The 21,010-nt window shown below is 49.3% G+C and overlaps 6 protein-coding genes across 6 annotated transcripts; 2 read left to right on the forward strand and 4 right to left on the reverse strand.

Moving 5' to 3' along the window:
- Positions 1-19: 19 nt before the first annotated feature.
- Positions 20-2,034, reverse strand: N7529_009947 (alpha-amylase; the record flags this gene model as incomplete). Its single annotated transcript, XM_057245474.1, has 9 exons — positions 20-298; positions 377-617; positions 699-845; positions 909-1,071; positions 1,142-1,370; positions 1,430-1,538; positions 1,594-1,709; positions 1,762-1,800; positions 1,864-2,034. 9 exons carry the CDS (start codon positions 2,032-2,034, stop codon positions 20-22), a joined length of 1,494 nt encoding a protein of 497 aa, XP_057093737.1.
- Positions 2,035-3,369: 1,335 nt separating this feature from the next.
- Positions 3,370-6,528, reverse strand: N7529_009948 (glycoside hydrolase family 31 protein; the record flags this gene model as incomplete). Its single annotated transcript, XM_057245475.1, has 4 exons — positions 3,370-5,047; positions 5,108-5,278; positions 5,329-5,736; positions 5,807-6,528. 4 exons carry the CDS (start codon positions 6,526-6,528, stop codon positions 3,370-3,372), a joined length of 2,979 nt encoding a protein of 992 aa, XP_057093738.1.
- A 1,738-nt stretch (positions 6,529-8,266) lies between these two features.
- Positions 8,267-10,140, forward strand: N7529_009949 (putative C6 transcription factor (AmyR); the record flags this gene model as incomplete). The annotated part of the gene is made up of 3 exons (XM_057245476.1): positions 8,267-9,177; positions 9,231-9,681; positions 9,733-10,140. 3 exons carry the CDS (start codon positions 8,267-8,269, stop codon positions 10,138-10,140), a joined length of 1,770 nt encoding a protein of 589 aa, XP_057093739.1.
- A 447-nt stretch (positions 10,141-10,587) lies between these two features.
- Positions 10,588-11,625, forward strand: N7529_009950 (3-demethylubiquinone-9 3-methyltransferase; the record flags this gene model as incomplete). The annotated part of the gene is made up of 1 exon (XM_057245477.1): positions 10,588-11,625. The coding sequence occupies one exon, from the start codon at positions 10,588-10,590 to the stop codon at positions 11,623-11,625; it is 1,038 nt and encodes a 345-aa protein (XP_057093740.1).
- Positions 11,626-11,828: 203 nt separating this feature from the next.
- N7529_009951 (putative RING and UBP finger domain protein) lies at positions 11,829-13,889 on the reverse strand (the record flags this gene model as incomplete). The annotated part of the gene is made up of 1 exon (XM_057245478.1): positions 11,829-13,889. One exon carries the CDS (start codon positions 13,887-13,889, stop codon positions 11,829-11,831), a length of 2,061 nt encoding a protein of 686 aa, XP_057093741.1.
- A 3,023-nt stretch (positions 13,890-16,912) lies between these two features.
- N7529_009952 (Zn(II)2Cys6 transcription factor domain-containing protein) lies at positions 16,913-19,303 on the reverse strand (the record flags this gene model as incomplete). The annotated part of the gene is made up of 2 exons (XM_057245479.1): positions 16,913-17,013; positions 17,068-19,303. The coding sequence occupies 2 exons, from the start codon at positions 19,301-19,303 to the stop codon at positions 16,913-16,915; spliced, it is 2,337 nt and encodes a 778-aa protein (XP_057093742.1).
- Positions 19,304-21,010: the final 1,707 nt, after the last annotated feature.

A 21,010-nucleotide genomic window follows, 5' to 3' on the forward strand; every position in this document is an offset into this window, starting at 1 on the left:
AATTTCCTATGTACTAAATCTAGGAACATAAACTCGTCCCAATCAAAGAAGTAGGATAGAAGATCCTTGGATCTCCACCTGCCATGGAAACAGGGACATTTCCACTGTCGTCAACTGTAACGCTAGAGCACGTAATAATTTCGGTCAATTTAGTGCCGGCTTCATACCCTGTATCAGGTAGAGACAGCGAATACGAGCTGCCCCCAGTACCGAGGTTCGAAAGGACCGTGATTGTCTGCGAGCCGGCATCGCCCTTCCGCATGGCAAGCGTGCTGCTGTCTTGATAGATTGGGTAGTTCTGACAAAGTTCAATTAGTCTTTGCGCCTTTTATGATCTCTGCATAAGCCACAAATAGTCTAGATTTTATGAACATACCTTGTAAGTAATATACTTGTCACTCTTGTAGATGGCCTGGTTTCGAACGGCATTTGCCTTTCCGATGAGCTTGTACAGATCGCTGTCTGTATTGTAGCTAGACAGCCATGTAGCTTCGCGATTGTTAGGGTCACTGCCGCCCTTGTAGTGCTGTTCCTGTCCTGCGTAGATGATGGGAATACCATCTGCCATGATAGTGAACGCGGCAGCATTTTTGGCAAGAGCCATGTCGTCGGTATAGCTAGATTCGGGGGAACAGTATTAGCATCCACTCATCCAGACAAGAATGGATGGAATCATGTTGAAAACAGCTTTCACTTACGAGGCAAAGCGAGGATTATCATGATTTTCCACAAAAGTTCCTAGAAGGGTTGAATCCGAGCATTTCGATTTCACTGTATTGATCATGTTGTATAGGTCACTGATGCTTCCTTTCGTGGATTGGAAGGCTCTGAGAAGAGGATAGTAGCTGTGTTTTGCAGAATTAAATTATGTTCCGTTCTCAATATCATCGATCAACTGGCCAGCTTACATGGGGTAATTCAGGACTCCATCCATAACTTGCTGATAGGGACATGTATAGTCGGCATCACCGTCGAAAACCTCGCCTACGCAGTAGACGCCCGCGGCTTTGTTATAGCCAGGCCAGAAGGCCTTCTCGACATGTTTGACCGTGTCGACGCGGAGACCATCGACTTTGCTCTATTAGCGCTGTCCTTTATTCACATGATTGCAGTAGCAGCCTAGACCGAGAAAAATACTCACTTGAGTAGTTGGAAACCAAGGACCCAACCCAGTCATACCACATAGATTGGACATCTTCGCGGTCTGTGTTCAAATCTGGCAGGGAGACGCTAGTGTCACCGAGCCAGCAGTCTTGCACGTTGGTTTGGTTACTGTAGTCGCTGACTTCGCAGTAGGAGTGGAAGTACTTTTGGTCATTGAATGGGTTGAACACAGAATAGTTGATGTCAGTACCTGAGCCATCATAGCCCTTGAGATGAGTGTCAGCATTGGCTCGGATTCTAGAGAACAATCGATGGCTCAACAGACCATGTGGTTAGCGACCACATCAACCATGAGGTACATGCCGCGTTTGTGCAAGGCGGAAGCAAGATCCTTGAGATCATCTGCTGTGCCATAGTTTGGGTTGAGACCGTAGCTGCAAGATGATTAGCAATGTTTCAGCTTGCGTTTGGCTTTGTGTTGATATTCACATATCTTGCTGCCAGTAGCCATGATAGGCTTGGCCGTACTTGGTGTCTTCGGTCAACTGCGCAGTCACGGGGGTAATCCAAATAGCCGTGAAGCCCATTCCTTGGATGTAGTCGAGCTGTCGTAAGTGGTGAGTTGGGAGGCAATTAGTCGACAAGAGGGTTGCTAACCTTGTTAATGATTCCGCGCCAAGTACCACCGCAGTATTTCTAAGGCAACGTATTAGCTATACTCTTCTGCACCAGATGTATGTTGGAAATCTGAATCCATACCCTCATACTAGCATCGCAACTAGCAGAGGTCGAGCCATCGGTTTGAGCAAAACGATCGGTGAGCAGGAAATAGATCGACTGCGAACGCCATTGGTCAGGGGTGGCTGCAATAGCAGAGCCAACTAAACCTGCAAGCCAGGCAAAGCGCATAAGCAACATAGCTGTGAACATAGCTGTGTGAAATCTTGACCGTGATTCACTGATTACTGAAAAGATAAACAGTGACCAAACAAGATAAGATTGCAAAGCAAAATTTGATGCAAGGGGCTCCTAACTATATACATATATGAGAACTCATAGAAAGATTCCAACATCAATAATGAATAATTTAGCAAAGCCAACAACCAGTAATCATTGGCACAACAGCCCCTAAGCCCATGAAACACAAGCTCTCACACTGGAGATCTTGTGTAAATCCCCTTTAAATGCCCGCCCCCTGCCACAGTTAAAAGCAAAAGGAATTGACAAAAACAAGGTTACGTTCAAGAATATACTTGCATGGTCAAATCCTACAATCGGGTTACAGTATTGCATGTAATCCTCAGGGGAAATTAAACATCCCTGTCAGCAGAACCCCTGACACGGGCGCGGGATCACCAGGGCTTGGACCCCAAATTTCCAGGGTCGACAAATGGGGGACTGCAACGGGAGTTCTGAATGCCATTGGCTCATTGAATATGCCGATCGGTTGCTTTTACTCGGGTTTTAGTCGGAGGTCGTAGTCGGCTTGTCTGGTTTCCGCAAAGTTCAGTTTCAGCTTTGCGGGCGAGCCTCAAGGCTTCCCTGTTCCTCGATGAATCGTCCTCCAAACAAGCCACCTACTGTACCCCTTCTGAGAATGTCTTCCCTTACTCGTGCCGGAAATCATCTTCCAACAACCTTGACAGTCTCAACAAATACGCCGTCTACAAATCCAAACTAGAACGTTCTGTTTGATGCTTAGTTAGTGGGGTGAACTGGCAAATTGTGCTCAATGTAATGCACGCATAGTGCAATGGGCCTCTACCGGTCTCAGAGAAGTATAATGTACTTGCTTTTTCTCTAGCTATCTTCTTTCGTTCTACCTCATTCAGGGGTTTAGTCTTCAGTCCCTAGAATAAAGAATCTTTCTTATCAGGCATCCGTATCCCATTCATGGACGGCTCTCAACCAGGATGTGGATCTGAATAATTGAATGGGCAGTTTGGGAATCTGACCAGTTGGCTATAAGATCACAGCTGATGCCAGATCATTGCTGAAGACGCTGCGGAACTTTGAATATGTACGTATCATCGTAACGTTTGAATAGGCAGTTTGGAAATGCGACTGGGGCCTTGCAAGATGATGTTCCTGCGCTGGTGTGCAGTCTAATGCTAGTAGATATTACGCTCAAGCTGTCATAGATGATATATGAATAGGGGAGAAATAAGAATAAAGCGACAATTAGTGACTATCAATCTATAGATTATAAGACGAAAGCAAGCACGGCCACTACTTGCGTTTTGCGTATAATTGCAATCCAATAATCTACCACTTCAAAGTCCAGTTTTCACCGAAAGCACCCTCCTTGGTGAACTTATCCAAGCCGCTAACAGCCAGAACATGCGAAGTGGCATTATAACGCACTGAGGGAACAGGAACGGTCTTTCCATTAAATTCAACAGCACTGGGCTTCTGCTTAACACCCAGAACAGTAACGTTGGCCAGAGGGTTCGACTCCTTCCAAGAACCCTTAGCCTTCGCAATCAGGCTGGACTTCTCGACGCGGAAAACAACATCCAGACTCTCATCTGGGAAATTGCTTTCTCCGTCATCGATATGAACGGAACCGGAAGCAGTACCATCGCCACTGAGCGAGGCAAGAAGGGACCAGGGCGTGTCGCGAGACTCCTTGGTAGTGAGCTTGGGCTCCTGCATGGGCAGGACACTGCCGCCGCGCACGAAGACCGGGATGTGGCCTAGCGGAGCGGGGATAGTAGTGTTCACACCGGGTTTAGCTTCCACAGCTGTCTGTGTGTACCAGTCATACCAGACCTCGCCGTTCTTGAGCCCCGGGAAAATACCCTTGACGGAGGTAGCTTGGGGAGCGAGAACGGGAACGACCATGATCGAGGGACCGAGCAGGAACTGAGTGTCGACTGCGGCGAGGGATGGATCTGTGGGGAATTCCCAGGCCAGGGCGCGCATGACGGTCGAGCCGGTTGTGTGAGCTTCGTGGAAGAGGGTGTAGAAGTAGGGAAGGATTGCGTAGCGGATTTTCATGGCGGCCTTGGTGGCATCAATAACGGAGTCCCACACGTAGGGCTCTTGCGGGATCGCAGAGAGGGTGTTGTGATTTCGGTAGAAGGGGAAGAAGGCAGAGAGCTGCATCCAGCGGTTGCAGAGCTCCTCATCGGTGTTGCCATTGAAGCCGCAGGTGTCGACTCCGAACATAGGGATACCAAAGAGCGAGAAGGAGAGGGCTTGTGGGATAGAGAAGAACATGTAGGCCCACTTGGAGGCGTTGTCGCCGCCCCAGTGACCGGCCCATTTGCCGGAGCCTGCGAAGGTCGAGCGGCCGATGATGAAGGGACGCTTCTTTTCATCGACCTTCAGGAGACCGTGGTAGGTGGCGTTAAGGATCTGGTGGCCCCACAGGTTGTGCACGTCGTATTCCTGGACACCGTCGTAATGAGTGGCATTGGGGGATACTGCATGCACGTTGAGGTCATGGCCGGCCTGATCATGGTTAATTACGTATGGTGGGTATTCGATGTTGCGCACTCCCGCAGTGGGTGTGGTCCTCAGGTAAGAAGTGGAAGACGAGCCTCCAGTTGCAGCAGCAGCAGCTTGACTAGATGAAGCCGAAACAGCAGCGGCAGCTTCGGTCTTGTTCGTCAGCTCAAAGCCTTCTGGGTAGTCGTAGATAATATTGCCAGGCTCTCCAGGCAATGCGAAGGGAGGGTGAGATGGGTTCATGCTAAGGTTGCGAGAGCCACAGCTTCCGACGCAGAAGGACGAAACTTCGTTCATATCAATCCAGATGCCGTCGATGGCCACCTTCTTGTGGTACTCCACGATCTCATCCGCCCAGAATTCATTGGTCTTGGGGTTGTGCCAGTCAGGGTAGACGGTGTATCCAGGCCAGACAGCGCCAATATACTCGCTTCCATCGGGGTTCTTCAAGAAGACGTCGTTCTTGTGTCCACGTGTGTAGGTATCATAGCTAAATAGATCTTAGCAAACTGACAGTCTGATATCTGTTTCGACTAGGGCTTGAACTTACGCATCAGAGGCATTGTTGGGGTTTGGAATGTAGATAGCAGAATCAATGATGGGAACGTAATGGCGACCACTCTTGTGTAGTCTGTCCAGGAACTTTTCGCCCTCGCTGTAAGGGTAGCGGTGCTTATCATTGTCAAAGTCTCGGTAGCCATGCATGTAGTCAATGTCATTCCTAACCTTGTTAGATTCATAATCTCGAAAAGCATGGCGTGTAAGCATTACCAGATAGTTTCGAGAGGGATTCCAAACTTCTCAAAGTTGGCGACAACCCCTTCAACCTCAGTCCAGTTGTTGTAGCCCCAGCGGCACTGGTGGTATCCAAAAGCGAAGTACTGCTGCAAGGCTGGCAGTCCAATTGTGCTGAGCTGATAGTTCTTGGTGACATCCACCTGGCTAGGTCCCGAGTAGAATGTGAGATCAATGGTACCACCCAGTGTGCGCCACTTCAAGGCCTCGGGCTTAGTGATGATCTCCTGGCCATGGGCGTTTCGGGAGAAAACGCCGTGAGAATAGGAAACGTAGTCCTTGGATTGATCGGCCTTGTCGCTAGCAACAAGGGTGTGATGGCCCTTACTGTCAACTTCATAGTAGCGGGTGTCCAAATAGAATGGATGAGAACCGTACAAATTGCTAGCGGGATGATTAGCATAGATGAAAAGTTTGTAGGCCCGTGTCAGAGTGGTTTGAATTGTGGACTCACGTATCAATAGGGTCGCCGATATCCGACGCATAGAGAGTCAAAGTAAGGTTATCCAAAAGGCGCAGCTGCTGGATATGCTCTCCAATACCGTAAAGATTGTAATCCTTAGGCAAAGCAGTCACAAACTCGATAAACTGATTTTCAAATACCAAAGTCGAGCCAGTAGTGTCAAAAATAGCATCACCGGTAGCCTTGCGAGTCACCTTGAAATGAAAAGAAGGCTCATTAGCCCAAGTGATCTCAAGATCACTCTCCTTCTTCGACGCATGCTTCGCAGCGCTAGGCCGGGGAACCGTATTCTCATCCAACAAGAACCAAGAAGCATTTGAGGAGTCGATGTAAGTCGGGACAATTTGAACATTCAACCGGTCGTTGGCGAGATATTCAATAGAAAAGTCCAGGGAGTCCACGTCCGTTCCGTAGGCGTTGCATGCCTTGCCCGCGAGCTTCAGAGTAGCGGTCAGTCCGCGGGCCGACTCCTTCACGTTCGACGCCTTGTACCCGGGACAAGCCTTCTGGGCGTCAATAGCATCGGGATCATCGATGTTGGCAATCAGCTGGGCGCCCTCATCTGCGCCAGCGGGAATGGTGAATTGGGAGTATGCGGGTGAGGTTGAAGACGCGACTGAACTGGAGCCTGAGGCTTTGATGGATGTCGAGAAAGCACCGTAGGCTGTTGGCAAGAGCGCAACACCTGCTAGGAGATTCTTCAAACCATGCATGATTGCTACTGAATGTTAAACCAGGAGGCCAACAGGCATGTCCGAGGGACGCTCTTATAGTCTGCTACGGGGAGAAATCGGGGAGCTGTGATACATAGCAGGAATGACTGATGACATCCCGATTGCCGAACAATATTTCCGTTGATTCTCCGAATCGCATCCCTTCCCGAGTGGTTGAATGTTTTTGCGGGGTTGGTTGACCTAGACCTCACAAACAAGTTGGGGCTGGGATATGCGGAGTTTACTAGTGTTGGACCCCTTGCGTCCCTTGTGCGGATGAATAGGGTAGATCTGTATAACGTGTGACCAGCAAAGTACACAAGCCATACATTTCGAGAATCGTTGTCCTACCAAATAATATATTTAGAAATATTCAATCATTGCGTACAAAAGATGTCAATCCCGAAGCTGCCGCTTGAGACCAGATAACCAGCTGTATGTAATGAAAACGATCATATTGAGCCCATGCAAGATCATCCATAGTCCCACAACGTCTTGCCTAAATTGTAGAACAGTCAGTAGTACACAGTGACTAGTACAATATAGTGAGGTAGTAGCAACACGATAATTGGGATAATCCTCTCCACAGCGTAGAAAACGCCGATCATTGAATTCCACACCAATGATTGGCCAGCTGTCCGATAAATGTCCGTCTTCTAACTAGAAATTCCTCGTGTATGATGGAATGTCATCATCATGCAATGATATGCAACCAATACTAGTCTATGCCAATCTGCGGTGAGTCCTTTCTCTCTAGTGGAGAAGCTTATAACGAGCCGGGAGAGCCGTGGGCACAAGATTCACTTCAAAACCTGGAGTCTGGAGTAACTCTGGAGAAGCTCGCAGGAACCTCGGGATCTTTTTGTTCCCTGATTCCACTAACAACCGCAGTATTTATACGTTGTATGTCGGCACTGTACACTGTACGCTTCAAACATCGTATAATGTAGCCCATTTTCCACGGGTGTGTTTTCAACGTTACGTTCGGCTTCCCGAGGAAAGCGAAGACGAGCCCTGTCGGCACTTGGAAAGGTCCAGATTCAAAGCTATGTGTGAACTAAGAGAAGCCGTGAAGAAATTGATTGGATCGGGTAGTGTTGAGACGCTGGGAAAGCGGAGATGCGGAACCAGCACGGTTTAGCGGTGGTTAGTGTCCACTTCCCATATTAATCGAATTAATCAGGGCAGGAAAATCGCGCATCTTGCAGCCAGTGACAAGGCCTGAAGTCAACTAGAGAGGCTAGTCATGGCCGACTTGGCCCACGCGCTTCGTTTAAGATGTGGCAATTCCAAGTTTGTTGATGTCGCTTACATTGTACGGGCCGAGTCGGTTGACCCTGAGTTCTATAATATTTTAGTGAAAGGGCCATAGCGTTGAAGGGCCAAAGGCACCGAAGAACAGAGTGAAGAGAAGCATATAATACCTATGTGTAGGTACGGAGTACATATGTTTAGTATGGTCGAGTCCCTGTAGGTCTCCAGGAACGATCGGATCTGCGGGGCATCCACGTTAGATGTCGGGCCGAGAGTAATAATAGCGATGCGAATGAGTTCATATATGGTATACTACATGACAAGCCATCAACGCTGTGTGTGCATGGGCCTTTGCGGGGTTTTCCTCTCTCCGCGCGCCCTTCCCCAGGTTTCAACATTATAACGACACTAATACTCGCGGAAACTAGTCCTCCCGCGAAAAAGAAATACCATGACCTTTAACATTCGCCTTTAAATCCTAAGAATGAAAGCCTCAAATCAAGCATGCGACAACTGTCGCCGCCGCAAGATTAAATGTTCCCGCGAACTCCCATGCGACAAATGTCAACGTCTTCTCCTCTCCTGCTCCTACAGCGATGTCCTCCGTCGCAAAGGCCCCAAATTCCGCACTCTATACCCTCTAGCCCCAATCCATCCATCCGGCGCCAATGACACAGAAAAAGATCAAGATGCCGATATCTCAGACTACCATTTCAATTCACCGATTTCGCCATTTGGCGTGCAAGACGCCCAATTCCAATTCTCGGATACTTTCTCCAACCTCCCACCACCAGATCTCGTCTCTTCGCCAGGCTCAACAGAGTCAACCGTCGAATCCGCGAACGGCTATAGCTATGGCTATCTCCACGCTCCCCGTCGACTCTCGTCGCAGATCCTGCTCGCGCACGTAAATGTTTATTTGAAATATCTGTTCCCGATTATGCCGGTTGTGCGCGGGGATCAGCTCCGACTGGATTGTCATCAGCCCGGGCGGCTGGGCGCGAAGCGGTATGCATTCTTGGCGGCATTATGTGCCGCTACGCATATTCAGTTGAAGTTGGATGGGGCGGCACCGGTGCCGGAGCCTGCGTCGCGGAGTATTGGTGATGGGCAGTCTTTGATGTCTGGGGAGGAGCTTTTGGCGGAGGCTGTGAGGGCGCGTGGTGAATGTGATCTTTTGGAGGAGCTTGGGACGGAGAGTCTTTTGACTTCGTTCTTCTTGTTCGCTTCCTATGGAAATTTGGATAGGCAGGAGCATGCTTGGTTCTTTTTGTGTCAGGCTACTTCGTTTGCTTTTAGCCTTGGGTTGCATCGGGAGGCTACGTATGCAGAGTTTGAGATTGAGGAGGCCGAGGAGAGACGGAGAGTCTTTTGGCTTTTGTTTATTACGGAGAGGTGAGTGGTGAATTTGTTGTTGAGGTACTTGGTGCTGATTTATTTTGTTGTAGAGGATATGCTCTCCAGCAGGCGAAACCTGTCATGCTGCGCAGCTCGATTCATAAGCCACAGGTTCTTTGCTCGGGTGACCCGATTCTGGCATATGGGTTTATCAATCTGATCAACATCTTCGAGAAACTAACACCGAACCTTTATGACTGGGTATCAGCTGGGGGCGGAGACAGCATTTTAGAAAGACCGCCAACATCAGCCATCCAGTCGAGTTTGTGCAAACCAATCTCTTTGGAGGGAGTACTCGAGATTCAGCAAGTCGATATATTGATCACCCAACAGTGGTTGCAAGCAATGATGTGGAAGTTGTCCATGAGTCATGGCGCACAGCCCGGTTCACGCGATGATGCAGTATTGCCATTCCACCTTCCGGTGATGGTAGGCAAAGCTGTGATGGGCGTGATCGGTGCTGCATCACAGGGCGCGGTCGACGCGCACGGCATTGGAATGGTAAGCTCCCCAGACGAGACTGTACTTTTATATGCTGACTTGTGTGTTTAGGAACAGAAACTCTTCGATATGGGTGTTTCTGTCGCCGACGTTACACGATCTCTTGGATCCAAGGCGGTGCACCGTCTGGCCGAGTCGACAATTGACCCGAACGAATTGTTGTGGGGTATACTTCACACGCTATCTCAGATTCGTGGCTCGCCTTCGTATCTCTTCCCAACATTGTTGGAGCGTTGCAAGTCTGTGCTTGGGCTTGACTGCAGCATCACGACTGGGAACTTCCTCCCTATACTTGGTGCTGCAGTCCCGGATCAGCTGGCTTCATGGTCTGGTCAACACATCTGGGATTACTCTGCTGGAGCAGAGGATATTGAGGTTCAAGATGTCAGCGACCACTCTGAGTCAGGTCCTCATTCTGTTCCACAAGAATTGGGTTTCCGGAATTGTCTATTGGGATGAGCTTGTTTCTCGACATTGGGCGCGGGTTTTTGTTGTATGATACCATTTGGAGTTTATATAGATGGATTTTTAGGACAAGGAGATACCGTATCGGATATAGAAACACGACCACTATATCAATGCTTCAATCAAACCAATATTGTGCTGGAAGTTACCTGTGTAAGGTATCGCGCAGCCCAATGATAACGGATAGACTTGGCATGTTTGGCATGTTTGCCTCGGCATCGGCGAATCTCCAATTTGAAGATCATCTTCATGCGACTTCATTTTCTCTCAAACAATGCGCTGCTAGTATGTCCACCCTTTGTGATACTTAAAATAGCTCTAGCAGAATCTCAATTGACCCATTATCCAGAGAACATCTCCAACATCCACCCGAACCAAGCTCAATCGCACCCAACAGCCAGAATTAGCCGACGAGCATAAAACCTCACAAACAAAACCATAATGGCCTCTCTCCGAGGGCGAACCCTCCCCCTCCGAGCCCTCCGCTCGAGTTCAAGATCAATCCGCCCCCTCATCCCAACCACGCAATTCCTCACGAACCCAACCCTCGCCACGAACACCCAAACCAGAACCCACTCCGTCTCCGCCTCCGAACTCTCCCACTTCTCAGCCCTAGCAAGCTCCTGGTGGGACCCAATGGGCCCCTCCCGAATCCTGCACCTAATGAACCCCCTCCGCCACGAATTCATCGCCTCCTGCCTAGCAGAAGGAACCCCCGAGGCCGCCCCCTCACCCTCCTCCGCAACCCTCAACTATCTCGACATCGGCTGCGGCGGCGGCATCTTTGCCGAATCCCTAGCACGCACTATCCCCGCCACCCCAGAAACGCCAGCACCAACGCCCACACGCGCAGCAAGCATGACTGCAGTCGACCCCTCAAGAGACCTAATCAACATGGCGCGCGAGCACGCGCGCAAGGACCCAGCCGTCCACGCACACTTGGAGTCTCAGCGCTTCAGATACCTGAACACAACATTGGAGGATGTCCTGGCATCCGGAATCGGACCGATCACGTCCAGCTCTTCAAGCGCAAGCACAAGCACACAATACGACGTGGTGACGCTCTTCGAAGTTCTCGAGCACATCGACCCGCAAACTAGCACGCCGCTCAGCTTCCTGAGCAATTGTCTGCGCGCACTGAAGCCCGGCGGCTGGCTGATTGGCTCGACGATCTCACGCACACTTCCGTCATTCATTCTGAACCAGGTTATTGCGGAAGCGCCATGGCCGATTGGTGTTGTGCCGCGGGGAACGCATGAGTGGAGCAAGTTTGTTAATCCACCTGAGGTGAAGGGGTGGTTGCAGGAGGGACTGATAAGGGCTGCGGATACGGCGACTAAGCGTGGGGGTGCTGCTCAGGTGCAGGGTATGCAGTGGAAGTGTGTTGGGGCTATTTATGTTCCTGGGTTTGGGTGGAAGATGGTTCCGGGGAGTGAGGATTATGGAAATTACTTCTGGGCTGTTAGGAAGGGGCTTTGAGTAGAATAGTAATCTGGAGTTGATATTGCATTTGGGGTCTTGTATATTAGATGTTTTTCATGAGCTCTTTCAGCTTGGCTTATTGCATTGGTTTGTATATTTCATCAAGTTCATAAAGTTCCACCTTCATAGTCGTACAGAGCGCTAATTGTAGAAGACCTCTGCTAAAATCCATGACACCTCGAAGCACACAAGAAAACAGTCTACTTCTTTCCCTTCTTTTTATTCTTCTTTTTAGGCGGCTCAGGAACACTGACCGTCCCCTGCTCAACCTCCTCACCCTGCCCCTGCAAACGCTGCGAACCGCTAATAAAGAACGTGAGATCACGGTTCTGCTCTAACAAGTCAGCATTGGAGCCCTTGAGCTCCTCGACCTCTTTAGCAAGCAAATCGAGCCGTTCCAACATGTTCTGATTCATAGATCGTTCCTCTTGATACTTTTTCTCAAAAGAGCGGACCAAAGCCTCGAATTTCTCGGCCTTTTTCTCAGCCCTGGCACGATCGTGCTCCAGAGAAGGTAATGTCTCAAGGGTCATGATATCGTACTTGGCTTGTAATTCTTCAAGTCTATCCGAGGCAGTGGACGCATTGACTTCTGCTACTGCTGCAGCAGCACTGGATTGGGATGCTTTGTCGACTGCTCGCTCGACGACTTCTTCGAAATACGCGCGTTGACTTTCGAGCTGGCTTGTGAGAAGATGCGTATACTCGACGCTCGTATTTTCCAACTTTTCACGAGGAACAGCATCACCCCAATCTGTATCGAGGGCGCTGTTATCTGCAGCTGGTAGCTCAACGAGTTTTCCGTCTGTTTTGCTTTGGATAATGCGGTGGACGTAGGCGTCTCCTACGTAATCCCAGACCCGCTGGGAAGTGAGGTCCATCGAGAAGGCGTGAGCGGTTTCTTTCCAGTGCTGGAAGGCGTGGGCGCCGTCGTAGCGGCCGCACCCGATCGTGCCGCAGATCAAACACGCCCAAAGGTTTTCTTCGGTGTGGCAGACGCCGCATTCTTGTTGTTCTTCTTCTGGATTCAGACCCGCGTTACCTTTGCGGAAGTCATCTTGCGTATAGCGACACACGGGGCAGCCGCTCCCCTTCCATTTCTGGAGACATGTGCAGTGAAAGACATGTTGACATATGATCGTCAACAGCCCTGTTGTTTCATCCATTCGCTCAAGACAAACAGGACAAGTAGGCAACTCAATAAGCGCAGGCGTGGGCGGCGCAAGAGGCTTCCCAGTTAAAGTCTGCGAAGGCGTCGAAAGATTCGGCGAAACAAGAGCACCATGCTCAGACTCGAAATCCAGTGATTCATCAACGACCTGGATCTCAACGGTCTTCACAAAAACAACGTGACAAGTCTCCGGCTCCATACTATTGAACACCTTCCCATTCCACTCCTTCTGCCAATCTCTCGCCTGCTTGCCACTCCGGAACTTCATCAAAACCATATACCGATTCGGCCGCGTGGTCCTAATCATCCGGAAATGAGTAACATCATCCATCGTCTTCTCGCCCATGAACCCCAGAAAATCAAGTGGCGACAGATAACACGGCACAGCGAGGATGCACAGCGTCTTGCAATCATCGTCGATGTTCTGCTCGGGAAACGGGTACGCCGTCAGACTTGGAGACTTGCTACTCGCCGGAAGAGCCTGTTGTCCGCCGGGGTGCCGGGCTGCAGCCGCGGAGCCTTTGAGGTGAGTGGGCGAGTCGTCATTGTTGAGATATGGTGTTTCTTGCGTATCGCGGTACAGATGAACAATTCCCGAGACGCTGTCGACAATCTCGCCTTCGAGAGGGATATAGCGGCCTCTCGTGCGTAGTCCGCTCAGGATGTCTGTGCCAATTCCTGCGGCGACGAGATTGTCCGGCTCTGGGGTGGTAGAGGGACGCTTGGGGCGTTTGGTCGGTGCGTGTGACGGGGGCACCATGTCAATGCACTCGATTGTCACGGCGCCGAAGCGCTTGTCTTCTGCGAGGGTGGTGGATGAGCCAGAGTATGCGGCGGAGTTGGAGGAACTGGTGGCGTTGGTTTGGGGTGGGGTGTGAGGAGAGTGAGTGGATAGCTTTTGATGATGTGCGAGTGTGGTTTCTGGGATTCGTGGAGTGTTGTGTTCGGGTGTGGGGTATAGGATGGACCTAGGCGATTGGCTTTGTCGAAATGGTTGCAAAGCTTCCCGTGCAGAGTGAACGAGTGTGGCTGATATTCTAGAATCTGATTGAGAGAGCTGCACGCTAAGATGGTAGAAGTAAGCTGGCATCCCGAATGCTGGCTCACATTTGGAGCTCCAAATGGTCGAAAGAGGAAGTCGTGATAACGATAAGGATCTTGGGGGAGTTTTGATTACATAATACTTCAATGTCACCTGCCCAACGCCTCGAGCCTTACGCCACATCTAATTTGGTTCCTGACATGCGAGTGGCAAAGAGGCAAACCGAGATCGCTTTACGAGAACGAGGTGGCAAGCATTTTAGACGAGATGTAAGCATCCAGACAAGCCGGAACAGTTGACAAAAAGCGTTCACGTGCTACCAAAGACAGTGTAAGCCCAGTAACACAATGTAGCAAGTCATAGACGAGTTGCGGAGATCAGAAAAATGTCAAGATTAACAATCGAGTCTAACAATACTACAAGACTATAAGATAACCCATTTGGAGACAAAATAAGAAAAGTATTTAAGAGTCAATCATGACTTGTTTAGAATCCTTAATAAAGGTGCCGTCAAGACATCACATGGAATCGGCGATAACTACATATAAGCCTGGGCGAGAATGATAGAGACAAGGAACATAATGCGTGACAAATTATCACAGCAAAAAGCTGCTTGGTTAAATTCGTAGATCTATCTATGATAGAAGCGTTAAAGAAAGAGAGAAAGGGCGAGGAAAGCCTCCAACGCAATAAAGAAGCCTCAGCCTCGAAAAACCGACCAAACGCCATATGCAGGTAAAAAGCTCATAAATTACTGACCGCCACGCAGACGCAACACCAAGTGGAGGGTAGACTCCTTCTGGATATTGTAGTCCGAGAGAGTGCGGCCATCCTCGAGCTGCTTACCAGCGAAGATAAGACGCTGCTGGTCAGGTGGAATGCCCTCCTTGTCTTGGATCTTGGACTTGACATTGTCAATGGTGTCTGAGCTCTCAACTTCCAAGGTGATGGTCTTGCCGGTCAGGGTCTTGACGAAGATCTGCATACCACCACGCAGGCGGAGGACCAGGTGAAGAGTCGATTCCTTTTGAATGTTGTAGTCGGAGAGAGTGCGGCCATCCTCGAGCTGCTTGCCGGCGAAGATCAAACGCTGCTGGTCTGGTGGGATACCCTCCTTGTCTTGGATCTTGGACTTGACGTTGTCGATTGTGTCTGAGCTCTCAACTTCCAGGGTGATGGTCTTGCCGGTGAGGGTCTTGACGAAGATCTGCATACCACCACGTAGACGAAGGACCAGGTGAAGCGTCGATTCCTTTTGGATATTGTAGTCTGAGAGGGTGCGACCGTCCTCGAGCTGCTTGCCGGCGAAGATCAAGCGCTGTTGGTCTGGTGGGATACCCTCCTTATCTTGAATCTTAGACTTCACGTTGTCGATAGTATCGGAAGACTCAACCTCGAGGGTGATGGTCTTGCCGGTCAGAGTTTTGACGACTAGAAATCTGTTAGCATGATGCGAGTGGACAGGGGGAAGTAAAGTGTCACATACAGATCTGCATACCACCACGCAGGCGGAGAACCAAGTGAAGAGTCGACTCCTTCTGAATGTTGTAATCAGAAAGCGTGCGACCGTCCTCAAGCTGCTTGCCGGCGAAGATCAAGCGCTGCTGGTCGGGAGGGATACCCTCCTTGTCCTGGATCTTGGACTTGACATTGTCGATAGTATCGCTGGACTCGACCTCAAGGGTGATGGTCTTGCCGGTAACTAGAAAGAGAAGGAGTCAGTAAAGATATTCAGGGCACGGTGGCGAGTGAGAGTCGCGGCGACCTCTCAAAGCCAGGCCAACGATAAAGAGGAGAACACGTACGGGTCTTAACGAAGATCTGCATGATGAATTCAATAAAGAAAGTGTTGAAGGAAAGGTCGGAGAGATGAAGAAGGAAGAAGGCCGAAAGAGGGGAAGGATCACCTTATGTAGGAGATTGGGGCGAAGCGGTCTTAGTCAGGTGCAAGTGACGCGAGAAGATAATGCTAGAAGGCGCCGGATGTGAGTCAAACGGGTGCCTGGGAACAGCCTATCACTTTTGACGCCACTGGAAAATTCCAGACTCGCCCCTTAAAAGATTAGAGTATTAGAGTACTTCAAATCTTCCTCCTTAAATTATCTCTGTCTACATACTACTACTCCGTACAACTACATACATCATAGGATCTATTCTCTTCGTATTCATGTGGCGCAAGAGGTGATGACGTTTAGTTGCTTATCGCAAAAAGAGGGGGTGGACCTAAATGGGACCGCTAGTATACAAGGTACTTGGTACGGGTCTCTACAGGGCTCTTTGCTCTCCTATCCGGGTACAGGGTACCCGCACCTAAACTTAGTAACCATCACCTGATATGCCGCATCCGGACTTCACCGCTATAACTTGTTTACTCTCGCATTTTATACTTCAATATTAGGGTAATATGAAGAGATTGCAAAGCTAGAGAAAAAAGTTAGTTAATAACCACTTACACTCAAATGACAAAAGTAAGAAAATTACACTTAAGTATGTACATATGTGCATATTGACCGCGATAACAGAAGGTACGTGACACAGCAAACTTCAACCATATGGTTAATTGAGGTATAATTTAAAGCCCGAGGGCAAAATTGTATAAACAAGTTATCGGTCCGACTCCATCAGCCGGCCGACTTGCCGCAGCGGCACAAGATAAAAAAGTTAAAAATAAAAATAAAACACCTCGGCCGTACACGGTCATGAAGTTCGTGATCCTCGTTCATCGCTGAAGACAAAGCTGTGCGGAGGTATACACCAAAGACAAGAGATCCAAAAATCGCAAAAGTATTTCAAAAAGACATCAAAATTGAAAGTCAAAGTATGAGATAGATATAAAAAATAATAAAGGAATAACGAGATAACGAAACAGGCTGGAAAAACACTAGATGGAAACGTAAAGACGTATAGACGTATAGACGTAAATGAAAGTCGGGTTCGGTACAGAAAGTCGCAGCTCGCTAGGAGGCGTCGTCGTTAAAGAGTGGACACGTAGATACGGCTCGCGCATCAGTTCATCGAATTCATTGCTGGAAGCATGTGGAAAACGATCGTGGGTCGTCGTAATGGGTCGTTTAATTGGCGCGAATGACTAGTCGCGAAACAAATTTGTTAGAGAGGCAGTCGAAGTCGCCGCGGTTGAACTTCTGGCCGGTCCGGCTGCGGAGGTAGCTTTCTGGGAGGGATGTTAGCAACATGTATAGTTGTAGATGAACATTGTGTGACTTACCATGTTGCTCAACGTGCTGGCGCACTTCAGTCATGGTATTGCAAACGTCCGGATTGGAGTACAGGAGCTGGTGGTGCTTCTGCGAATCCCATTCCGTGAAAGGAGGAAGCTTCTGCGAGATAGCCTGGAAGAGGCCGACTATGACGCCGACCGGGGTCGTTTCCATATCCGTGCAGAATTTGTCAACGGCCGCGGGATCGGGCGTGCGGTAATGGCTGTCGAATTGCATTTCCTCCCACACGGCGAGAAGAATAGATGCCAGGATGAAAATCGTAGGCCAATTCTTCAGCTTGTCACCGCTGTAGACGCTCGAGTACAGCGCTGACAATTCTTCCAGGACATCCTTCTGCAGTTCGCGCCACATGCTCGCCATAGCGCACTTGATCTGGAAGTTGATCATGACGGGAGCCATGGTCTTTCCAGAGAATTTGGAATTCTGGTTGCTAATCTTGCCGAGGAAGCCTTCTTCCTCGCCGATTCCTTCGACCATCGTCACATGCATAGTTAGGTTGTAGGCGACGATGAGTTTCAGCGCTTTACGGATAACCGGGAGCTTTGTGCGGAAGTAGAAGCGGAATGCGGTCTTCAGCATTTGGGTCAGGAATGGCGTGCCTTCAAAGTAGTCATCGACGAATTTTTCAAAGGTGCCGTTGCCGTCGATGTGGCGGTCCAGATAGTCGGACAACATCGCGTGTGAGATTCCCTCCATGCCGGCTGAGAGCTTGGCGGTCTCGACTTCATATTGTGTGGGGTCCCGCTGCATCGATTCGACCCAGTCGACTGTGAAGCACTGTTCATCACGGACGTAGACTTCGCGTGCGTTGATGGGAAGAATCTGTCCGTAGCCATGGGTGATGAAGAGTGTGCGTTCTTGATCGGAGAATCCCTTGATATTGCCGACCGAGAATCCCATCGAGATGTGGCGCTCGTAATCCGCTTTCCAGTCTTTCATAAAATATCCAATCTCCTTGATATCAATACGAGTGCAAGGAACCTGCCATAACCTGGCGTGTGATGGCTGGCAGCCCGCACAGGGCTCACCCTTGTCACAGGTCTTCTTGAGGAATTTGCAGCGGAGACAAGCGCGCAGCTTACGGATTTCGCTGGCTTGCTTGCGCTGATCGGGCTTGAGGGGACCCTTTCTCTTTCCGACCCGCTTTTCTGTCTCTGGTTTGCCGGTTTGAGATTGCTTTCGGACCTTGGTCTCGGCGGTCTTGGCGGCGATGGGACTCTTGCGAGATGGTTTGCGGCTTGGCGGTGAGGTGGCTGATTGGGATCCGGCCGAACGGGCAGGCGAGGTGGACTTCTTGATTGGCACGGGGATCGGTCTCACCATTCCGATGGGACTGACGATAGACGGAGAACGAGAGCCTGGCGAGGATTGCCCACGACGGACAACGGCGCTACTTGTCGGGGAGGTGGCGGGCATCCCGATCGAGCTGCTGTACGAGTGACTGTGGGAGTGACTATGACTATGGCTGTGGCCATGGCTATGGGTGTAGCAGGGCAAATCCATGTTGTTTTCGGAGGCGGGAGAGCCAATGGGATGTGCGATATCCACGAAACTGCCGTACGATGTCGAGTAGGAAGACTCCGAGAGACTCCGGTCATGCAAGGTTTGGGTGGGGTTCACGAAAACACCCTGTTCGGGATAGCCAAAGTCGAGCGAGCGGCGGTGATCGATAGTACTCCAGCCGTTGTCACTGCTGGATAAGGAGCGGACCTCCAAATAAGTATCCGTGGGCGAACTGCTCTCCAGCACGGGATGCGGGGCGTAATGAACATCCGGGAGTCCATTGGGGAAAGTCATCAGATCCGCTTGGAAATCCTGATACGTGAATGGAACCATATCAACGGGTGCCATCGGCAAATAAGGGCCGTCGAGTAGGCCGGCCCCCATCTGGGCTTGTCCAGACATGAGATTCATGGGCGAAGGCTGCATGGGAATACCATAACTGGTGGTAAATTGCGGCGATGGGTCTTCGGATGAGTATGGGAGGTGGTGGTGAGGGGCGTGTTGTAGCGGTTGGAAGTGCCAATCGACCATGAGATTTGAATCGTGGGTCACCGACTGTTCCAGGGGGTGACCGCTGTTTTGCAAAGGTGAAAGATCATGACCTTCGTCGGGCCGTTGGGACGCCTGGTCGACCGGTACGGGCCATGTATGCTGTAAATAACCTCTGGAATCATAATCGACGCCTATCAGGCCATCGCTTGTTATATCGACATTGGACATGACTTTTTTTTTGAGTCAAAACGACCAGGTAAAGAGGTAGAATAGAATGTGAAGGGCCCAGCCTGGATGAGAGGACCTACTTCAGAAGAAGTCACACAGTCATCGAGAAGAGGGAAAGTGAGGCGGTGGGGGGTTCAAAGCAGCGGTGAGAGAAGCTGCGCTAGGGGAACGATGTGGAGAGTGGATTCTTTTGTATTGATACTAGTATTTTAATGCCACGGTCAAGTCACGAGTGCAGGAGTAGTAATTAGAGGGTATATAATACGTTGAGAGTGGTGTATATAGTATGATAGCGTGTATAATTGGAACTAGTCCATACGAGTACTTAAAGAAGAGAGATAGAGTCCGGAGCTACGGAGAATGAGTTGTTGATCCCATGATCTTGGGTATTTTGAATGTTTTTCTTAATGGGGAAATCCTACAGCTGTCTAATTTTTAATTAATATTTTCTTTTTTTTTCTTCTCTGTTGAATCTGTAAACCCTGTTTTTGTATACTTCTTCTCTAGTGACTCTCCTTCTTCTGTATTCTTTGCTTTTCCCCTATGGTTCTGACTTCAGATTCTTATGTTTACCTACATATAGGTACTACCTAGGCCCACGGGTAAAGATTTAGAGGTTTAGTCAGACACGGAACAGCAGCAGATCAGTGGAGTGACAAAAAAAAGGAGGGAAAAAAAAAGAAGAAAAAGGAAAAAGAAAATCGAAAATACCTAGAAAATAATACTAGACCAAATCCACCAAATACAATATTGTAGACTCAATGTTGAGCCAAAGTGCGTATCAAATGCAAATCTTCCGTGGCGATATCTTCTCGATCTGACAGTCGCATCGTGTTCCGCCTAAGTCCTTCCTAATCAGATCCAATCATAACCCTGTCTCGTTACCGCGATGCCCGTGATTCGTCTCTCAGCCCATCCAAAAGGTTCTTAGTGCTTAGCGGGCCAAATCAACATAACCCGTGCAGTAGTCTGGACTATTTTCGATGATAGCGTTGTCCTCGAACATCATGTACATAGTAATTTACGTACTCCATAGTAAGCAAGTCATTAGACCCCGGGAATCTGTTCATAAGTTGTTGAACCCTGTTCTTGTTCAATCTGACAGGTCATTTTTCTGCGTTTTGGTTCCCTTTCCATTTTCGCACGGCCTCCATATGCAGTAAGGGGAAGTCAAATAGAATCGCAAAGAACCGAACGCCATTGTATCTGCACCAGCCAGTTGTGCAGATGGAAATCGGACCCGTCACATCACATCACACATCGTGGTGATTTATGCAAAACATTTTCACGGACGAACGAATGATCCCTGGACTTGATGCACTTAAATATGATATATGCAATATGCATGTCCACAAACTTGAGAATCGACTAACTTGATTCGGAGGAAAAACGTGAAAAGGGCAACGTGAAACTATTGTCCGAGAGACATTGACACATATGTACATATATGTACATCTGGATAGTGCACAGTATATCTACAAGAACCACATACATAGTATGTATAGAGAGAGAATCAAATATCGAAAAATCAAAAGTCGCGAAGTCGAGAACCCCGCGGGCGGGGAGAAACAAAGAACTTCAACTTCAATTCAACCTCAACCCATTCATGAACACGAGAACAATAGCACATAGATTCCTTGAAAAAAAAAGACACCTCCAACAACAACACAAATTCCCTAAGAATTCTTCAATTGATGCCACTCCTCA

The sequence above is a fragment of the Penicillium soppii genome, assembly GCF_028829465.1.
Source record: "Penicillium soppii strain IBT 18220 chromosome Unknown utg000007l, whole genome shotgun sequence".
Lineage (NCBI taxonomy): Eukaryota > Fungi > Ascomycota > Eurotiomycetes > Eurotiales > Aspergillaceae > Penicillium > Penicillium soppii.